Raw genomic sequence first — 19855 nt, forward strand, 5'->3', positions numbered from 1 at the left:
GAACGTTCTACTAGTAAATCAAGTATTTCTAGAGGTGTGCTAGCCCTACTGTTAATAAAAGTATAAGGTGTGCTGCATATAAACAGCATTGCGCAACAGAACTATAACCACCAATATAGCGAGCAACACCATGCTTATTATACAGTAAAGTTATACATTGTCTGAGCAAAAAATGGACAGGTTGACTACAAAAACTGTTTAGCCCACACATAGCCTGCTCAAGAAAACAGAACAGTCTGGACAAAATTTCAACTTGACTGGGACTGCTTGCAAGAGAGACACAAATTACACATCTATTACCTCACTTCTCCCTAAACTTGCATAACTTCCAACTTTTCTGAGCCCCACGTGATACCAAGGCAAATTGGACCTCTAGGACTACATACCTCTGAGTTAGTCCAGCATTAAATGCCCGTGAACAACCCTTCCATGTGCAATTTGCAGATAAAAGGAAACTTCAATGTGCATAAAAAGACCAAGTCCACTCCTGATGGTACAGCGCCCTCCTGTGGCAGAATCACGACAAAACGTTGTAGGAGTTAAAGGAAAAAATGAGCCAGAAGACTTTAACTTTAAAACAGTGAGACCAAACTATCAGTTAACACCCAGAACACGACAAGTTTACTGAGAGGTCGTGTAGTGATATAATGGTGCCTGTCACTGCATTAATGACAAAACACAATTTATTCAAAGTGACGCAAATTAGCAGAACACAAACTAGCAGACATGAAGTCACCGCGCGCACGCGCGCACACACACACACACACACACACACACACACACGTCAAATTACACAGCAATAAACACATCATTTGAATTTCTTCATTTCTTACCTTGCATTGTAGTTTGTAGTTTGTAGTTTCAGCCTATGGCGGGATTTTCCAGTAGAAATTTTCCTAAAATCCTCCTGGCTCTTTCTTTTTGAACGGTTTTATCCTCATTGTTTGTCGCAGTTGTCGCTTCCTCTGCCGCTAATGGCGCTTTCAAACAGTCCGATTAGGCAGTAAAGGGGCCAATAACAGACGGAATGTGCTGTAATAGAGACTACATCATAACATTTTCTCTTCTAACAATGCTGCATCCATCCGCCTCAGCTCTCCACAGGCCCTCACCTAGCTCATTTACATTTTTTAATTAGGAGCACCTGCGCCAATATTATCACAGGAACAGGAGATGCTCCGCCTGCAGTGGCGCCGTTTGTTAACCCTGACTGTACATAGGCCTACATTTAAAAACTAGTTCTTTTTTATTTCTTTATTTCACTACATTAGGTCAACTTCTCCCACCTGGTCCTCTATGGGCCTGCTCACGTTACCAATACTTAACATGAGACTACTGACTTTGATCTTTCCTATCAAGAACTACAACAATATGACACTAGAATAAGAGACCTTAAAGATAAAAAGGCAATAAACCAATAACTGGGTTTTTAATACATTCTATATGAACCAACGATGCATTTCAGATTATTATTATTGGTATTAGTATTATTATATTCATTCTATGTATTTTTTTTATTCTTTATTTTCTCTTTGTGCTTTTTCTTTGCCATTCATTTCATTATTTTTCTCTCTACTTCAATACTGTCTTTTCTTTGTAAAAATATAGCGCTGACAGGACAGTTCAGTGTGTGAATACAGGCTAATGTTGATATTCCTATGTTTGTTCAATAAAGAATTTAAAAAGAAAAAAAACATATTAGGTTACTGGTTGCATCCCAGTACTGGTGGTATTTGCTGGAAGTGTGCACATGGACTAGACTGGAAAAGAATTTAACAAAAACACAAAATAAGAGATTGAATTAAAATACAATGATGATCAAATTGATTTGCTGATATGACACAATAGTAAAACTAAGGCTAGTGGTCCTCTATCTGACTAAATATTGTCTTTAAAAAAAGGTAATAGCCTACTGTGCAGTGCAGGTGACCTGACTTAAAAGCTTAAAAAAAAGATATGTGGGTGTGATGTGGGTGTTAACATGCAATGTTTTTTCTCTAAGCTTTGCAGTCCTATTTCACAGTTTTGCAGGTGGGTTTTTGCAGAGGATTGTCCTTACATCTATCATTTTGTCTCAGTGGATTCTATGGACCAGCCATTACTCTGCCTGAATTGCAAAGCTGGGAGCACTGACGACATGGAAATCAATGAAGAAGGAGAAATCTGTATGATGTAGTGTCCTGCAAGTTGAAACAGGTGAGATGCCACATAGGAAACAGCTCCTATTCAAATACTGGATGAATTTGAGAGTTCATGGAGATATTCCCCCATCCAAAAAGGTGCCCCCAGCCTGTTGAGAAAGAGAGAGAACACCAAAATTAGAGTTTGGTTTGAGGGCTAAGAGTGTATGGTGGAGGTGGGCAAGGAAAACGATGTTTGGTCCGCCTCAAGACCGACTGGAAACATCTGCAAAGCAGGATGCTGTAGAAGTTAAATACCTCCACAGGATGGCACTAGTGCAGTGCCAAGGACATCTGCTGCCTGTTGTCTCAGAAAAATGAAGACAAAGAAGTGTAAGACAAAAGTACCAGTTGCAAATTATTATGGAGACCTAGTGAAAATGATAGATTTACCTTTCTCGGTCGTTACATGTGGAAGGAACATCGATGTGAAGACTATATCTTCTCTAATCATCAGGTTTGGATATATTTTCTCACAGTAGACAGCTGTTTAAACAACAAGCAGAAAGCTCACACACCTTGGGAAACTTCTTGGGAAGCTTTGCAAATGCCTCCAGCATGAATGAGACACACCACAACACGGCACATTAAGAGGATCACACAGCAGAAAATTCATTTTACTTTTGTAGATTCAGCAGTCTTTAGGTGTCACTTCACATTATCTCTCACCTGTGAGATCTAATCTGTTCAACCACAGTAGTCTACGAAGGTCATGGGCAGGACATTACTGAATTTTCAAAATAGTATATGAACATTTATTAGGTCAACTTTCAATTAAAATGAGCAGGCCAAATTAAACATTAAAGATGGGTGTGTTCAAAGGATGTCAGGCAGTTTATTCTCCCATCTACTCTGTAACAGAATTCATCCTTGTCCGTCTCACCAGCCCAGTAACGTGAGAATTATCCATATTAGTTTAAACCAGAGCACATGATTTACATATAGGGTCAATGTGCAGTACAAATGCAGGGAGCACTGTGTCCTATACTGCATATATCTAAGCAGAATATAAGGGTGTTAAGGTGGTGCATTTTTCCATAAATGATAAATCACTAGCGATATTAGAGAGTGTGGGTCTACTCAGACCTCCTGAAACAACCAGGTAAAAGCTGAGTGGGTGACGATAGCTCAGCCTCGCACCAGTAAACATTCAGCCTTTGGAAACTGAGAAAATTGGCAGGCTTTCTTTCAAAAACACAGGAAAACAGACAGCAATGAGAAAATGAAGAAGGAATGACCCAAAAAGTAACACAAAAAAAGAGTAAAAAGTACAAGAAAATTACCTAAAATATGGGGGGAAAAAAGGTTAAAAAAAAAAAAAAAAGAAAGAAAGAAAATGACCTGTGTCAGGTACTTGACATTTCTCACAAAAAGCTGAATGCTGAATGATGAGGCTGTCCTGCTGAATCAGCTGATAAGTAAGGCCAATTCTGCAAACATAATTAACAAACATAAAGCATTTTATTACAATCAACAAGAGGATAAATACACTACTGAAGACCAAATGAAACATCTGACAGTGGCAGATATCTTTTTTTAAGTCTTAATGAAAAAAAAAAACAAAACATAACTACAGCATTTTGATAAATCCATGTAAAACACTTACCTTATCTTTCAAGTTACATACTCTTTAAAATACGAGTCCTATAGATAACATGATTATGTACAAAATTTACATCACATCGTACCAACAAAATTATATCAATGACATTTTTACACTCAGTGCTGACAAAACAAGTTATTAAACCAAGCAAGCGCACAGTAAGTTTGACTTCATAATAATTTAAGATGAAATAATGATTATCAGTCAATCCATAGCATTTGGGAAACATTCATAAAACGAAAAGGACAGCCTGATGATAATGGTTGCTACATAAAGCTACTGGCTAACTGAGGTTGTTAAATAAACCAAGGCTGCTAAATAATTCTTGCTTGCTATGAAGGACATTTTAAAACACAGACAATTTCCATGTAAACAAAACTAATATTTTCTTTTTATGTGACAAAATGAACAGGAAGAACATGGAGAATCCCTTGAGGGTAAAAGGCGTCGTCGTTACAGCAGTGCGCTATATTGCACAAGCGAGTCAGCATTCAGGAGATAATCTATATCTGAACAAAACTTGGGCTGAGATGCATGAAAAGGCAAGACATTTAGTGTTAGAGACATGCATCTCTATTCACAGTATTCATCAATGAAGACTAAAGGTAGTTCTCCTGCCTCCTTTAGAGTGTGTGAGTATGACTGATGGTCATGAAGGCAGGAGTACAGGTGGCCACAGTGATTTTATTTTCTGTTTTCTGTAGCAGCAGCATTTGCCTGAATAAAATAAACCTACCAACAGTTGAAAACAGCATGCGATGAGCATAAGAGAGGTGCACTAAAGGACCTGTCTCACAGTAGTTGAACTAAATGCAAGTTTGTTATATATTGACCCAACGTTAAAGATTATTAAATATCTCAAGTGCAAGGAAAAAAAAGGCAGCTCTAGCCTAACTTCAGCAGAACCCGGGGGGGGGGGGCAGTTCTAACTCACCACCATCTATTTACTGGGGGTGATCTTGTCCAGTCCTGGCCACGAGGGGATGTAGTAGCGAGGCAAAGTGCCTTCCATGAGTCTTTCCATCCACAACCCCAGGCGGTCCAGTTTGTGGTGGATCTGCAGGGTGGACAAGCTGCGGGATCGGTTGGATCTGCGCGGGGGGTGGTCGTCACGGGAACTGGACCTCGACCTCCCCCCTGATGTGCCACCTTCATCTTCAGATGACTTACTGTCGAGGTCTTCCCCAGTGTAGACGGGCTTAAACAGGCAGAGGTACTTTTTGTGGCCGTTCAGTGCCAGCACATAGCCAGTGTAGTCCATCTTGTGGTTTCCCGCGTCATCCTCATCAGCATCGATTTGCATGGCGTCCTGGGCGTATTCCAGCAGTGTGTTCATCCACTCGCCGTGCTTGTCGATATTCAGAAAGGAAAAATGCAGCGTCAGGCTCCTAGGAGAGGGTTGAAAGAATGAATGTGATGACGTATAGATACACAGGATTAAATAATTTTAACAAAAATGTTAAAATTAGAATGATCGCCTTGCGGTTGTATGCATCTGAACACTAGTGAAGTCGCAGTCACAATTTACAATTATGTCTGTGAAAACATGGATGCTTCACAAACATTTTCCCTCCTGCAGCACAGAAGATCCAAACACTCAGCATAGTTTCAAGGTGGACACCCAAGATTAGTGTCATCAATTCAGTATCTGACCATCCTCCAAAATTTCCCCTTATTCAATCCTGTTGGACATTTGTGTGAAATGTTTTCATAGTTAGTGTATGAATTCTTAAGTAAAAGAATTCATAACCATGCTTTGTGAGGTCAAGGCGTCCTATATCATGTCGAAATATCACATCCACTAAAATGGGACAGACGGACAGACAGACTCCAGCCATAGGCATCACCGGCGCAGAGACATAAAAACAACCTTTTCGTTCAGCACGAGAAAAAGTGAACATTTACCCGGTAAAGGAGTACACCTCTTTGGCAAACTTGCTAAGCAGGATGTTTTTGGAGGCATCAGTGAGCACCAGCACTATGTTCATGTGTCCTGGCCTCAGCTTTACCAAGTTGCTCATGTAAGTGATATCCGTCAGCTCTGTCACCTCCACAAAATTCTTCTTCGGAGGCCGACTAGAATACAAAGCAAAAATAGAAAGCTTAAATCATGGTGATGAATCCTGCACTTGATAAAGCGCTAATATGGAAATTATAAATGTGTTTTTGCCTTGAAGTACTGCTGGTCCCTGGAGACCCATTTTCTGCTTTTGTTCCATCCTTTGCCTTTGGTTTAGTCTGTTTATCTTCACTTGAGTCACTAAAAACACACACACAAAAAAAAAATCCGAAAGGAGATGTGCATACTTGGGAGAGTAAAAATAAATTATTATTACTTTGTTTTCTTTGGCTTGTCTTAAGATTTCTTAATACTGTGTCTTAAACCAATCCTGGGAACGGGTGATGTTGCTATAGTTACAGTTTTGGCAGTCTAAATGTTTGAGTTAAGCTACCGACCTGAAGGCCTGGATGACCACAGTTCCAAACAAGATAAACAAGGCAGAGAAGATGAGGGACAGAAGAGGCATCATCTCACGCCTGCAAATCATCACAGATGTGTTAGTGCAACAAAAAACACTGTACTTACAGTTCAAAAGCTGGTTGTTTTATGAAATGAAATGATAGATTTTTACTTACCAGTTGTTGTGCAGAATATCATCGATGACTTCAGAGAGGTAATCGTAAGATGCATAGATCCATCGGATTACAAACATCTATAGAGTGAGATTATTACATTTAGTAAAGGACTGGCGGTTGATATTTCACACGGACAATTATTGTTTAGACTACTTTCACTCAAAGAGAACATACAGAGGCAAACTCGTTGTTGAGCTCAGGCAGCATGGCATCATGGACGAGGATGGAGGGGTCCTTTTGTAGTCGCTGCAGCTCCTCCAGAAGACACTGTTTATCCTCCTCGCTGCCGTTCCAGGCAGTCACTGGCTTGAACAAGGCTTTCCCTGCAGCATTACGCCTTTCAAGGATCACCACCTGAGAAAAAAAGCACTTTCCTTTTATTTGTATCTTAAATAATACACTTTTTATGGGACCGTGAATTTAACTTTGGTCATTTTTAACCCTATTTCCCCTGCTTTTGTGTTTAAATGACCAAAGGAGACAACAAATGAAACTGGTCCTGTGTTGAGCAAGAGAGCTGCAGCCAGCAGCAGAGAAACAGGCTGTAATGTAACCCCTGTCAATTTACATCCATTACAGGTGCTTATTTTGCTACTGACAGGCTCAGATTGTTATTCTTAGTGTTTGACAGCAGTTTAGAAAAGGTTCTCTGCTGAGACTGACCATTTTGTTTAAAAGTAAGATCATTTTTGTTTAACCAGCAACAACCCAAAATGAGTAACTGCAAACCCACCAGACTCCATTTAAATAAACAGCCATTTTTGCGTGTGAAGAGTCAGGATATTTTCAGATCTAACTGGGTGAATTAAGATTATGGAGTTTCTTTCTAACAGAGTTGGATTTTTGGGGCAGTGGAAAGATGAACAAAGATGATTTTTGTGAATTTTATTTTTTTTCTGTTGACTTTGAATGAAATTTGTTTTTTTGATGATAAAACCACTCATTATTTAGATGGAGACCAGTGGGTTTGACAACAGCTATTCCAGACTGTTTCTGGTTAAACAAAAAGGATTCTTATTTTTTTAACAAAAAAAAGTATATCTCTGTTAGGATCCTTTCCATAATATTGTCAGACTTAGAATAAAAATCTGAGACTGTCTGAGGCAAAAACAAGGACTTTTACTGCACGAAAATTAATAGTGCACAATTGCTCATCCATGTTACATTGCAGCCTGTTTAACATCTGTTAAACGCAGTCTTCTCACTCAATACTGGACCAGTGTCGTCAATTATTGTCTCCATTAGTCACTAAATAGAATCCAGGTTGAACAATACAGAAGTAACCCAAGTCCAAAGATTTGTTTGGAAAATACAGTTAAATTGTGTATAGGAAGGAATTAACACACTATGACACACAACTACTTTTAACAACATATTTTTCACGCTTTTTGTTTTGGCAGTGAGGAATAACCCTTGAAATTATTATTTTGTCTCAAATTCTTGAACTTAAACAATATCCCACTGATAATTAAAACAAATAAGCTGAGGTGGTTTCGAACATTTCATCTCCCATAGTGATACCATTTACCAAATCCCCATATATAGATTCACAGAGGAACTGGCAGGTGTAGTGTTGGACATGTAGGCGTGTACCTGTGCTGGTGACTGTGTGCTGTCCTTGTTCTGCATGAGGATGTCACAAAGAGGTTGCTGTAGCCGCTGATACACATATGCAAATCTCACAACTTCCTTGGTGTTGGTAGAGGCAAATGATAGAAACGCCTGATTTCCAAATGAAAAGGTCTCTTCATCACCTGTGATCAGCAGGACACAGTATCTGAGGGGAGGAAAGATGGGTAAGTAACTTAGTAAATGTAATCTACATATCTTAAAACACCTCAAATTAAATATGGAAATTAAAATAGAAAACGAATATAAATGTCAGGTTCTTTTACTTTCTGCGTCTATGGAACTGTTTGACAGGACAGAGTTCATCAAAGAGCTTCTGATTGACCAGCCGTGGCACAAGGAGGAATTTGTTGTTTGACATGAACTCATCGATAATTTGCTTTTTCATTCCTTTAGCCTGCAGAGGACAAACATAACCATATGGAATATCAGTGAAGTAACATTTCAGCCAACAAAGGCGCAAAAAGTTAAGCATATTTAAAGCAATAAATAATGTCTCCCTGCTGCTGTGATTTACCTGTATTATGTCAGCCGGCTTGTCTATGTTCTCTTTGAAGACTAACATGGTCGGAGCATAAGTGTTGATATTGAACTGTTTCTGCAGATTAGCAGTCTCTGAAAGGCCCTGGTCCACATAGCCAAACTGCAAGTAGTCTTTATAAGCAAAAGCTGTCAGCTGTGGAGATGCAGAGATTAGTTACTGGCATGTTTGTGATGTAGTCACTATCAGTAGCACCTGAACTATATTTCGCATAAAAAAAACAGCAAAGCAGAAGCCTACTTTGTAAAGCAGAGGAACTACAGGCACTTGGTCGAACAGAAGCACGTGTGGCTTGTTGAGTTCATGCCAGCTGCTCAAGAACTGCAGGTCGTTCTTGTCGGTGACCTTGAAGTATGGAAAACTCACAATATTTAAATCATTTTGAATTGTTCACGTACAGCCATTAATCTGTTCACATACACTTTACATAATAAAGCAATACTTTGGTCATCCTCCCTGTGATCATACATATTAGGGGTCGACAGATTATCAGCCTGGTGGATAATTGGGCCCGAAATTTGATATTTTACTGATTATTTGTACCTGCGTTTTATTTGAATGGGCGCAGATAAATTAAAAAGTTCAAAGAAAGCTTCAGCATGGGAGGAACTTTAACTTCAGGGGGCTCTTTTTTAATTAATTTTTTATCAAAATTTTCACTTGACTCAATAAAAAAAAAGTTGCTCGGAACTTGCTGCATAGAACGTTGAGAGTTTCAGTTTTGACTAAACATTTGCCAAAGGCATTTGAACAATTTCTGACAGAAAGATTTTCATTTTTATTGTAAATGCATATCGGTTCCAAATATCGGTTATCAGTCTCATTAACTACTAATAATCCATATCGGTATCGGCCCTGAAAAACCAATATCGGTCGACCCCTAATAGAACGTTTATCTCAAGATGGGCAGATACTTACCCACTCCACTAGTCTCTGAGGAAGAAGATCTTCCACAAACTGCCTAAGGTGCTCCTTTGCTACAGCATAATGGAAAAATGTCACTTTGCCATTTATGACTCCCAGTATTGATGGGGTGCGGTGAGCACCGAGGTGATTGGCTAACCGTCTCTCATAGCCAACATCCACAACGCCTATCCCCACACCTGCAAAGACAAGATATCCACAAACATACACGTTTTCAGCTCTATGTATGCAATTTCTTCAACAGCAGGAAAGCTAGAAAATTCTGGATGATTTATCGGTTCATTTCAAACCTAGAGTCTCCATCTCCTGCACCACCTCTTTCCACACAGGCTCGATGTGGATGCAGCTGAAGCACCAGTCAGAGGTGATCTTTATCAGGTACGGTCTCTTGTAGCTGTCAGGCACCACGTCATTGACATACTGGTTAAAGTGCAACGTGTACTTGCTGTCAGCAAAGTCCCTATGGTTTTTGCTGTTGAAAGGGAAGTTGAAGAAGGACTCGTCAAAGTAAAAGCTGTCTTGGCGATGACCATAGCGGGCGCTGCCGTGTGGTTGGGTGTCATCTGTCTGCCCATAACGGTCATAATTGGCACGTTTGTCTTCACTGGACAGGATCTAGATTCGGGATTGAACAAATGTTAATATGACAGACATCTTGCTCTCATTAGTATGTTACTGGCTTTTCTCATCACAGCTCAAATACACATACCAGTTAAAGGGACAGTTCAGATTTTTTTGAAATGGGGTTGTACGGGGTAATTATCCATCCACTGTATGACAAACAGTAAATGTCAGTCGGCATGCCCCCATTTTGGAGGAGCATTTTGGACTCCAACAAGTTAAGCAAGCACCAAAATGTATTTTAGCAACCTCAAAAAAATTCCACCTAAACAAAAAAATCAATATCAGTTCATCAGACCTTAGGATATGCTCTATTGAGAGTATTTCCACTACTTTAATGTCAGACAGGGGTTTCTTACGTGAAAATTCATCTGTTTTATTGCTTTCTTCAAAGCCAGGCTCTACTGAGAAAAAGTAGGTTACTGTGTTTCTCTGGTGTTTAAAAGGGTTAGTTCAGATTCATCAAAGTCATGACAATGATGTCTTTTGTCTTACCCCACTTGCCCAGCATTTTTTCAAACATTTCAGATTCAACTCTATTCAAACATAATTTCAGCTAGCTGGCATAAAAGAAGGGAGAGACAAACCCAAGGAGAAAATGATGCAATGTACATGATGGCAAACAAATCCTCAGACACTAATGTATATTAAAGCTACGTTAAATCAACAGCTACATAAAACAATTTACGATTATATTACATTTAGTCAAAGGTTTTTCACAGACGTTTACTGTAACAATCTCAGTACACACAAAAAAATCCATGACTTTCCCAAAACTTTCAATGATTTTGACTAATTTCGTGGCATTTCCGGGCCTGAAAAAGTGCAATTAGAAAATTTCAGTGACTTTTTCAGGTTTTCCATGAACCTTGTAAAATTACTGTTTTTCTCCATGGTGTCTGCTGGCTTTGACAACAGCAACAACAGGAACTGAAGCTGTTAACAGCTTCCCCATCGAAACAAGGTGAAAGAAAGGTAAAGTAGTGAAAATACTCCCAATATAACATACACTTAGACTGACACTGTTTTTTTAGGTGGCTAAGGCATTTCGTTAATGACCCGGTCCACAGCAGCACATTGCTTAGCTTCCCTGTCAGACTCCAGCCTACCTCTCAAAACTGGGGGCACGCACACTGACATGTACTGTAAGAATTAGTGTCTATGGATAAATACCCCATACAACCCCACTTCAAAAAAATCTGAACTATCCCTTTAAAAAAAAAACACACACACACACACACACACACACACACACACACACACACAAGCTGCACAATATATTAAACTCCATTTTGAAAAATGACTAACCTCATAAGATTTGGTAATCTTGATAAACATGTCCTCAGCACCTGGATTTTTGTTTTTGTCAGGATGCCTTGAGAAGAAAATGCTCATTAGATAAAAAATTAAATGAGGTCAATAAAAACAGGTCAGTATAACGTTAAAAATATTTTTACCATTCTTTTGCAAGACGCTTATAGACCTTCTTGATCTCAGCTTGGCTTGCACTCCTGGTTACTCCCAAGATTTTGTATGGGTCCATCTCAGGCCCAGCAAGTGTTGCTCCTGTCAGCAGCACTGAGAGGATCACCACTACAGCCAGAGGCACAGACATCTTTGACCCTGCCATCACAGAAACCTTGAACATAGCAGAACCATCACCATCAAGTTAGTGGATTCATTCTGAGGGTTTTAAGACTGGTGTTGTGTCAAAATGTGTTCCCCAATGAAATACTGTTTCCAACCTGTTAATGCAAGCGCCTCCCTTTGTGTTTAGGGTGAGGGACTATTCATTATTCATGAGGGGAAGGGGTGGTGCAAAAAAATATGCACTTGGGATAGACGTGTTTTTTTTTTATTTTGGTTTAGGTGAGGGACATAAAACTTTAAATGTTGGTATTTTCTATTTATATTATTATATTTAAGTAACATCTGTTAAGTACACACACAAAGCAACCCTATGCAACTGACTGTCCCTTATGATGATTCTCTCTTTTCTACTTTTTCATAATTTCTTTCAATGTTGCTCTTGTTTGTTACAAACCTGTCATGTCACCAAATGTATTAAGCTTTGTTTGTCTTGCCAGTTCTCACGTTTTGTCTTGCTTCACTAAATTAAAAAAAAAAAAGAAATAAAAAAAAAGTAACCTCTGAACCCCAAATCCTGCAAGCCGATGTGAAAGGCATGTTTTCTTTATAAATCTGCAAAATCATATCATTCCTCATAGCCAGGAACTTAAAAAGTGGAAAAACAAAATTTCTCAAGGTCTTCAACACATCATTTTCGAAGAGGATTTACATTTTACTTGTGAAATTGTGTTTTTTTTTACTGTGATAACAAACGTCTGCACTGTTTGCTAGTTGCATAAGTTCCAATACTACCAACCTTTGGTGTGAACACAAAAAAATGGTGGAGGGAGGGTAATTGATTAGGAAAAAATATTTATAGCTTTGAAGAGGATCAAGATTTAAAAAGTCACATCCCAGCCACCCCCCTCTGTACAGTCCTTTACAGGGTTTGGGTCAGGTTTAGGTAGAAGGAAACACACATCAACTGGCAAACACTATTCAACCCAACAGCGGAAATCATGACACAGCCTTTAGCTGACATGCAAATCTCAAACAGGCTTTCCTCCATACTGACGTGATCATAGTTATGATGAAAAATGATGATAACAACCGGATAGCTAAATGAAAATGGCATTATAGCACGCTAACCACAGAAGCTAGGCAAGCTAGGTGGTTCATGTCATCTAACTAATAAAGCAACAGACATTTCAATATCATTATCCGACTGACATGTCACTGGGCTGTGACATTAACGTTATTCCTCGAGGATAAAAGCATTCACGCATTTTTAATTTTTTATTAAGGTTAGTTGCGATGCTACGGAGGTTAGCTGTCTCAACGAAACAGCTCTACAGTCACCTGAAGCAGATGCAGTCAGCCGGTACTACGCCACATATTTGGTGAAGGTTTTGATGTTGTCCAGCTTGTCGGTGAACGCTGATGTGAACAGACAGCTAAATGTTCAGGGTGTGTTCGGCAGCATCCCACAGCTCCTCCAGGACGAGCTCACAACCTGCTGCTGCGAAGTAGGAGTAGAGGGGGAGGCGCCAAGTGTCGAAATTCATTTCGGGAGATTGAGTATTTGGTGACACTTCATGCTTCGTGTGCGTGTGTTCAGTTTATTACCCGTCGCGTCGCGCTTTTTAGTGTGACTCTATCGTAGCGCGCCGGTTGTGACACTGCAGCGTGCGGTAATTGAAATCAAACGCACCTTGTTTTTTTCCCCCTGTGCTCACTCAGCGGACCAATCACAGACAACAGTGATGTAAACAAGGAAATAGCTAATGCAACCGAGCACAGTTCAGAGAAATGAAAAGGAAACTTCTAATATTTTTATAGAAACACGGTGTCATTTCCATTTAATAAACGAGTGGGGTAATTGTTCTCATTTTTAGGATACCGACCATCTCTGTAGTTTTAACAAACGGTGTAGGTTAGAGCTTTTGTGACACGTCTTTGTCTCCCTCACTGAAGTCGTTATTATTGAATGGAGAATGGAGGAAAGTCATAGAAAGACTCTTCGGAGCAACAGGAGCACTCTTGTAAAAGAGTTGAACCCATCAGACCTCTATGACGGCCTTCTGGAAAAAGGTGTTTTCACACAGGACATGATCGATGAGATAAAGGTAAGACAGCTGTTTAGGTCATGGCGTCAAGTTTCAGGTTAAAGGGAAGCTACGCCCATTTAAAAAAATGTCTATATGTTATTCCGATCGTCTAAGGCACTCCAAAAATAGAAGCAAACGTGGATAACTCTGTCCTAAATCCTAAATCTAGACTGCTCAAACTCAAATATGTGATGCCATCAGGTATGAAATGTGGAGCTGCTCTATAGACAATGACTTGGGAAAGATTTTACAGTTTAGTGGCACTCAACCAGGGGTCCGGGGACCCCCAGGTGTACTAGAGGCAGTTCCAGGGGGTTCCAAGAAAAATGGGATCATAGGTTTCACTTCCTCCATGGTTATCTTCTCACTTGTAGCGTCCAACTATAAACCTCTGGGCATACACATAACTAACAACCAGCATCTTTTCAGATGAAGATTGCTAAAGCAAATTCTAATCAAATGTGGGTCCTTGATCTAATGTGTATCAATTTAGGGGTCCATAACACAAAAAAGGTTAAGAACTACTTTTCTAGATGACACTGAGCTCACCGAGGGGAATGCTCTGAGTATATGGGAACATTTTCTGTTTCAGAAGTGAGAAAACTACAGCAGAATAAAGCTACTTTGAGTATGAACTCTGTAGTTGTGTAAATAATAAAAAAAAACAGTTTTGGGTAGACACCTGGCTATAGATAGAGGTGTGTAAAGTCAGTTTAAATCTATCAGTTGAAGTGAAATTTATATTTGGAAAATTTCCTTTGCTCTTCCTGACAAACTAACTAATGTAGGCAGTGGTAGTCCAGTAACTCCCCTGTTCTATGATGTTATGTTACTGTTTTTGTCAATAGAGTCAAGTGGCTTTGACATAACAGCTTTATTTCTCCATCCGAAAGGGCTGTCTGATGTCAAGGTACAGCAGTGAAAATACTCTAAGTGTAGCACAATTACTTTTTTATGCTGCTAAAAACTTATGGACACAGCTTTGGCTCAGCGTTGTGTGATTTTATGTGCTTGACACGGGGGTTTTATACCAGGAAGTTATTGTAAACAAACTTTTAATTCAGTCTATAAAAAAGCAAAACAACCATTCTGTGAACCCACTCCTATCCATTGTCTAAGGAGCAGTTTCAGATTTTATACATGTTAAAATCACAAGTGTACTCAGTTCTCCGGTTTCTGGCTTTGAGACAGAGTAGCTCATATTCACAAATATTGACTGCATTTTCCTAGGCCATGGACATAACATATTCCAATTAATAATTCATGTGGTATTCCACTTTTCCAAGTCTTTGTGGGATGGCTACACTTAGAACAGCACTCATTACTGTGTCTCTGTCTTGTCAGAATGCTGGGACTAGACGTGACCAGGCCAGACAGTTAGTCCAGGACTTGGAGACTCGTGGGAGTCGGGCCTTTCCATTATTTCTAGAGTGCCTTCAGGAGACAGATCAGCACAGTTTGGCAGAGCGTCTTCAGAGTGGAGCTCCAGCACTTCAACTACAACCTGCAAAACCAACTCGGTCTGTCCGTCCTGTTGTTCTGCCTCTCCCAACTTGTAAGTTTGTGATACTATGATATATTTAAGTATTTTTTCTTTTTGGGCTAATAATTACAATGATTTGTAACTCTCTGGTCTAATCATATTGACAAATACACGTGGCCTATATGTGTATGTGCTCTTTGTTTCTTAAACAGCCTCTCCTGTGGATGCTGATAAGCAAAGACAAAACGATGTCCCTGTCCATCCATTACCGAGACCCAACCCTACTCCCAGTCCATGTAAGATATGTGATTAATTTACATGCTAGTGACAGGCTGGTAAGTTTCTTGATGCTTAACACATATTGATATTTATGTCACAGCACCTGAAAGGGATTACGCAAGACCGAGGCCACCACCAAGACCTAGACGGGATAGCATTCAGGTAAGCACCATTGACTTATCACACACTTTACAACCAACAGAAAGACAAAAGTTGTTGCTAAATTCAGAGTATATATTTACATGTCTCTTTCTCTGTCTCCCTTTTTCTGTGTTTGTATCAGAGCTATAAAATGGACGCCAGCCCATGTGGACATTGCCTCATCATAAACAACGTAGAGTTTGAACCCGCGAGCGAGCTGAGCAATCGCAAAGGGTCAAACATAGACTGTGACAAGCTGGAGAGAAGATTCAAGGCACTTAACTTCATTGTGGAAGTTAAGACAAACCTGAAACAAAGAGTAAGAGGCTTTTCTTTTGCCTCTGTGCCTGACAACACAAATAAAACTTTGGAGTTCAGAGTTTTAAAGCTAACTTTTATCACTGCATTTCAGCAAATCAAACATCAACTGTCAGCTTTATCGAAGAAAGACCATTCACAGTATGACTGCTGTGTGGTTATCATGCTGTCCCATGGGACTGAGGTAAGAAAAGTCCTGTATGTTTTTTCCTCAGAAAACACCATCCTCTCTGACCTGCTAAAAGTTCAGATCACAATGACTTATACGCTTATATTTATGCTCATAGGTGAGTCACAACCGCTTCCCTGGTGCCGTGTACGGTGTGGATGGACAGTTTGTTCCTGTTCAGCATATCACAAACTACCTAAACGGGCAGCACTGTCCATCTCTACAGGGCAAACCCAAACTTTTCTTCATTCAGGCCTGCGGAGGAGGTAACAAACATTGAATTTACTGTTGAACAAGTAACATAGCCTGCGTAAAATCACTTAAAGTGGTCTCATAGGGAAGCATTTGTTTTTGTCCTTGAGGTGAAAGAGACACAGGTTTTGAGGTGTCCCCAGATGAGGTTAAACCAGCCATCGGTGGAGCCGATGATCAGACAGACGCCATTCCAATGTCATCTAGCAGCGACTCTCTCAGCATGTCAGATGAACCGGATGCTAGAGCCTCACTGCCCACTCCGAGTGACATTCTGGTGTCCTACTCTACTTTCCCCGGTATATGTGTGTGTGTGTGTGTGTGTGTGTGTGTGTGTGTGTGTGTGTGTGTGTGTGTGTGTGTGTGTGTGTGTGTGTGTGTGTGTGTGTGTGTGTGTGTGTGTGTGTGTGTGTGTGTGTTGTATACATGCATCTGTGTTTACAGTACAGTCGCATAGACTTGACTATACATGTCTTTCTATATCCTATTGTGACAAACACAGGTTACGTTTCTTGGCGAGACACCCAGTCGGGCTCCTGGTACGTCGAAACACTGGACAGTATCCTTGAGGAAAATGCTGCTACCAATGACTTGGTAACAATGTTGATGATGGTGAGCTTCTCTTATTACACCAGCAGAACTAGCCGGTGTTCTATTGAATCCCCTTTACCATTTAGAGCTTTTTAATTTAACCATAGACACATCTGATAATTGATTGTGCTTATTTCCAGGTTAACCATGAAGTCTCCCAAAACTCTGCAAAAGGGCTCTACAAGCAAATGCCGGGCTCCTTTAACTTCCTTCGCAAACTTCTCCACTTTCAAACCCAAGCGTAGCGATCTGCAGAGTACAAATGTGAAAATTTTTGTTTCACTTTCAGGGAATGATAATTTGTTTCACTGCCGTACGACATGGCTGTAATTTGTGGGGATTGTGCCTCAGCAGAGTTGCTAAGTGTATGAAATAGCTAAATTGTGGTTTTCTTTCACAGACTAACAATCATGTCTTAGTGTACATTTCTATTACGTCTTACTGTGTGTTAACATTTTTTCTAAATTAACTTTTTGGGTAAAGGTATCATCTTGGAAAGATATTTATGTACTGTGAAAATGAGGTTTAGGTAAGGTATTTTTTAAGTATACTTTGTGTCTTGTCATCACAGCAGCTGTCAAATTTCAAGAACAGACAATCAATGTAATGTTCAATTTTTATTCTGCAAGTTGACATAAAAGACTCTTATTTCAAGTCCTCTTATATTGATTTTTTTCAACAAAATGGATTTTTCATGAGTTATTTTGTGAAAATGAGGGTGGAGAAAAGGAAAGACTCTCCATATAAAAGATTAGAGTCACCTATGAGAGTTAATTGTGCCTCCCATTTTTCCTGCATAATTAAATATGCATAAGACTTCAATGGTGTTGTCACCCCGCTGAGAGAGAAAGCATTTTATATTCTTTGGCTCATCAGCTTCCTAGTCCAGCTCCAACACACACAGTGCTACAGTCACTCTAATGCACTGAGCTCTCCAGTGACTCAGTGAGTCATCTTGACTAAACTCAAATCTCCAAACACCAGTATAGATAGTGTTTTTGACTCACTTCTGTTGAGTTTTTTTATTTTTCTTCCACTGCCACCAGGGGGCTCTGCAAAACTAAAAATGGATTCATTTTTGTTTGTTTGTGGTGGTTTATTTCTGTCTTTGTTAGCAATTTTCCAAGAGGAATGCACATAATAAAGAATAAATTAGATCAAAGCATTACATTAAAAATCAAAGAAAACAAAAAGGTGCCCTTTTTACTGATCATATTCTCACGAGTAACTCATTTACTAAGTTTAAGTTAAACATTTTTTTTTTTTGCATTCCAGTTGCTCAGATAAATACACACTTTTCCACACATATGTTTATCTCTAATATCCTGAACAGCCTCACAGAACCTATAGCATGGCCATAGATTCATAGACTTGTTTTCTCTCTTAAAGCTTGTAAACATTTTTTGCCAGAAAACCTATTTCAATTAATTCAATTATCCCATATACATATAGATATACTTTGCTGTAATTAAATAATTAATTGGCCTGAATTATTTGCTAGAACTAATCAAAGCTATGTGACCATATTCTCATAATAGATCAGTCTGCATGGCATGATGGGTAATAATTCAGTTAAAGGTCCAGTATGTATGATTTAGGGGCATCTAATTGTAGAAACTGTATAAAATATGCATATATTCATTAGTTAATAATCACCTAAACAATAAGAGAGGTTGTGTTTTCATTCATTTAGAATGAGCGGTTTATATTTACAGTCCATACAGAGTGGGTCCTCTTCCATGGAGTCTGCCATGCCGCCCTACAGTAGCCTGGAATGGACAAATCAAATATTGGATCTAGATCGGGCTTTTTCGCTTCAGTCACCAAAGTTCTTCTACATGCTTGGCACACAGGAGAAGTTTCAGTCTACAACCTCACCGCTAGATGCCACTAAATCCTACACACACTATACACTGGACCTTTAAGGTACAAAGCACAAACGGTGTGTAAAATTACAAGACTATATAATAAATATGAAATAACACAATTCATTTTTTTCCTGATTTATTTACAGACCCTAAACAATACAAGAAAGTTGTAAAATGTTTACATGGATGAAGCTAAATTTTATATTTAATACTGCACTCTGTATCTGTTGATGAGAACTACATGTGACTGACTTGTGAACGCTGATAAGCTGCATGGAAAAGAGAGTTATCCAGGGTCACTGTCAAGTTTAGTGAATAATGTATTGGTGAGAAACGTTTTGGTGACTTTTTTTTTAAAGATGTGTTTCAGTTATAAGAGTTGACTGCTGAAAAAATCCTTCTGATTTCCAAAGGCCACAAAAAACTCTATTTTTTTCCTAACTTTTCTACCTTTTCATCACCAAAATCTCCCAGAGCCCCAAGCTGCAAAGGTTCTTTTTTTTTCTGAACTAGAAAAATCAATACAGTTTAAACGCTAACTGGATTTTCCACGGCCCGGTCAGGTTACAACAACAACCTTTTTTTTGACAAACCACTGCAACCCCTTACATGCCTCACCCTCAGACATGTAGGCGCCAACAGAACATTGTTGATGGGCACATTTTATTCCCGCTTTGGTTGATACTGCTGCAAGTTGTCATCATGACAAGAACATTGTGATTTCTGTACGCCTGAAGTTGTTTTTCCGACTCTCATTTAGCATCACATTTTCCAAAACAAGTCCTGCACATGACTCCTAATCTGCACTTGCAGCTTCTTCTATACTATGGACAGGCAATTTGTTGATCTCAACTCAGATATTATATGTGCTATATTTTATTCTGTCTTGAAGGTAAGCCTTTTAGCTCATAAGTGTATTGCACTCTCACATTTTTAAGAACG

General features: G+C 39.3%; 2 protein-coding genes and 1 long non-coding RNA gene across 3 annotated transcripts in view; 1 reads left to right on the plus strand and 2 right to left on the minus strand.

Annotated features, from left to right (window-relative positions):
* Positions 1–1651, minus strand: part of LOC148188763 (uncharacterized) — a 42989-nt gene extending 41338 nt beyond the window's left edge. The window contains exon 1 of the long non-coding RNA XR_015777548.1: positions 834–1651. This is a non-coding gene — a long non-coding RNA (uncharacterized LOC148188763). The remainder of the gene's footprint in view (positions 1–833) is intronic.
* Positions 1652–3622: 1971 nt separating this feature from the next.
* Positions 3623–13259, minus strand: dnajc16 (DnaJ (Hsp40) homolog, subfamily C, member 16). Its single transcript, XM_042492472.2, has 15 exons — positions 13064–13259; positions 11593–11774; positions 11444–11510; positions 9805–10129; positions 9509–9693; positions 8831–8935; positions 8567–8725; positions 8316–8446; positions 8014–8197; positions 6595–6774; positions 6421–6497; positions 6241–6321; positions 5954–6043; positions 5689–5859; positions 3623–5171 (listed from the first exon to the last, which is right to left on the minus strand). The coding sequence occupies exons 2-15, from the start codon at positions 11763–11765 to the stop codon at positions 4724–4726; spliced, it is 2376 nt and encodes a 791-aa protein (XP_042348406.2). The 5' UTR covers positions 11766–11774; positions 13064–13259; the 3' UTR covers positions 3623–4723.
* Positions 13260–13448: 189 nt separating this feature from the next.
* casp9 (caspase 9, apoptosis-related cysteine peptidase) lies at positions 13449–17699 on the plus strand. Its single transcript, XM_042491873.2, has 10 exons — positions 13449–13830; positions 15157–15367; positions 15508–15591; positions 15675–15736; positions 15858–16034; positions 16128–16217; positions 16321–16468; positions 16565–16753; positions 16957–17066; positions 17186–17699. The coding sequence occupies exons 1-10, from the start codon at positions 13699–13701 to the stop codon at positions 17288–17290; spliced, it is 1308 nt and encodes a 435-aa protein (XP_042347807.2). The 5' UTR covers positions 13449–13698; the 3' UTR covers positions 17291–17699.
* The last annotated feature ends 2156 nt before the right edge of the window (positions 17700–19855 follow it).

The sequence above is a fragment of the Plectropomus leopardus genome, chromosome 9 (genome assembly GCF_026936395.1).
Source record: "Plectropomus leopardus strain MGB_pleo_1.0 chromosome 9, ASM2693639v1, whole genome shotgun sequence".
NCBI lineage: Eukaryota > Metazoa > Chordata > Actinopteri > Perciformes > Serranidae > Plectropomus > Plectropomus leopardus.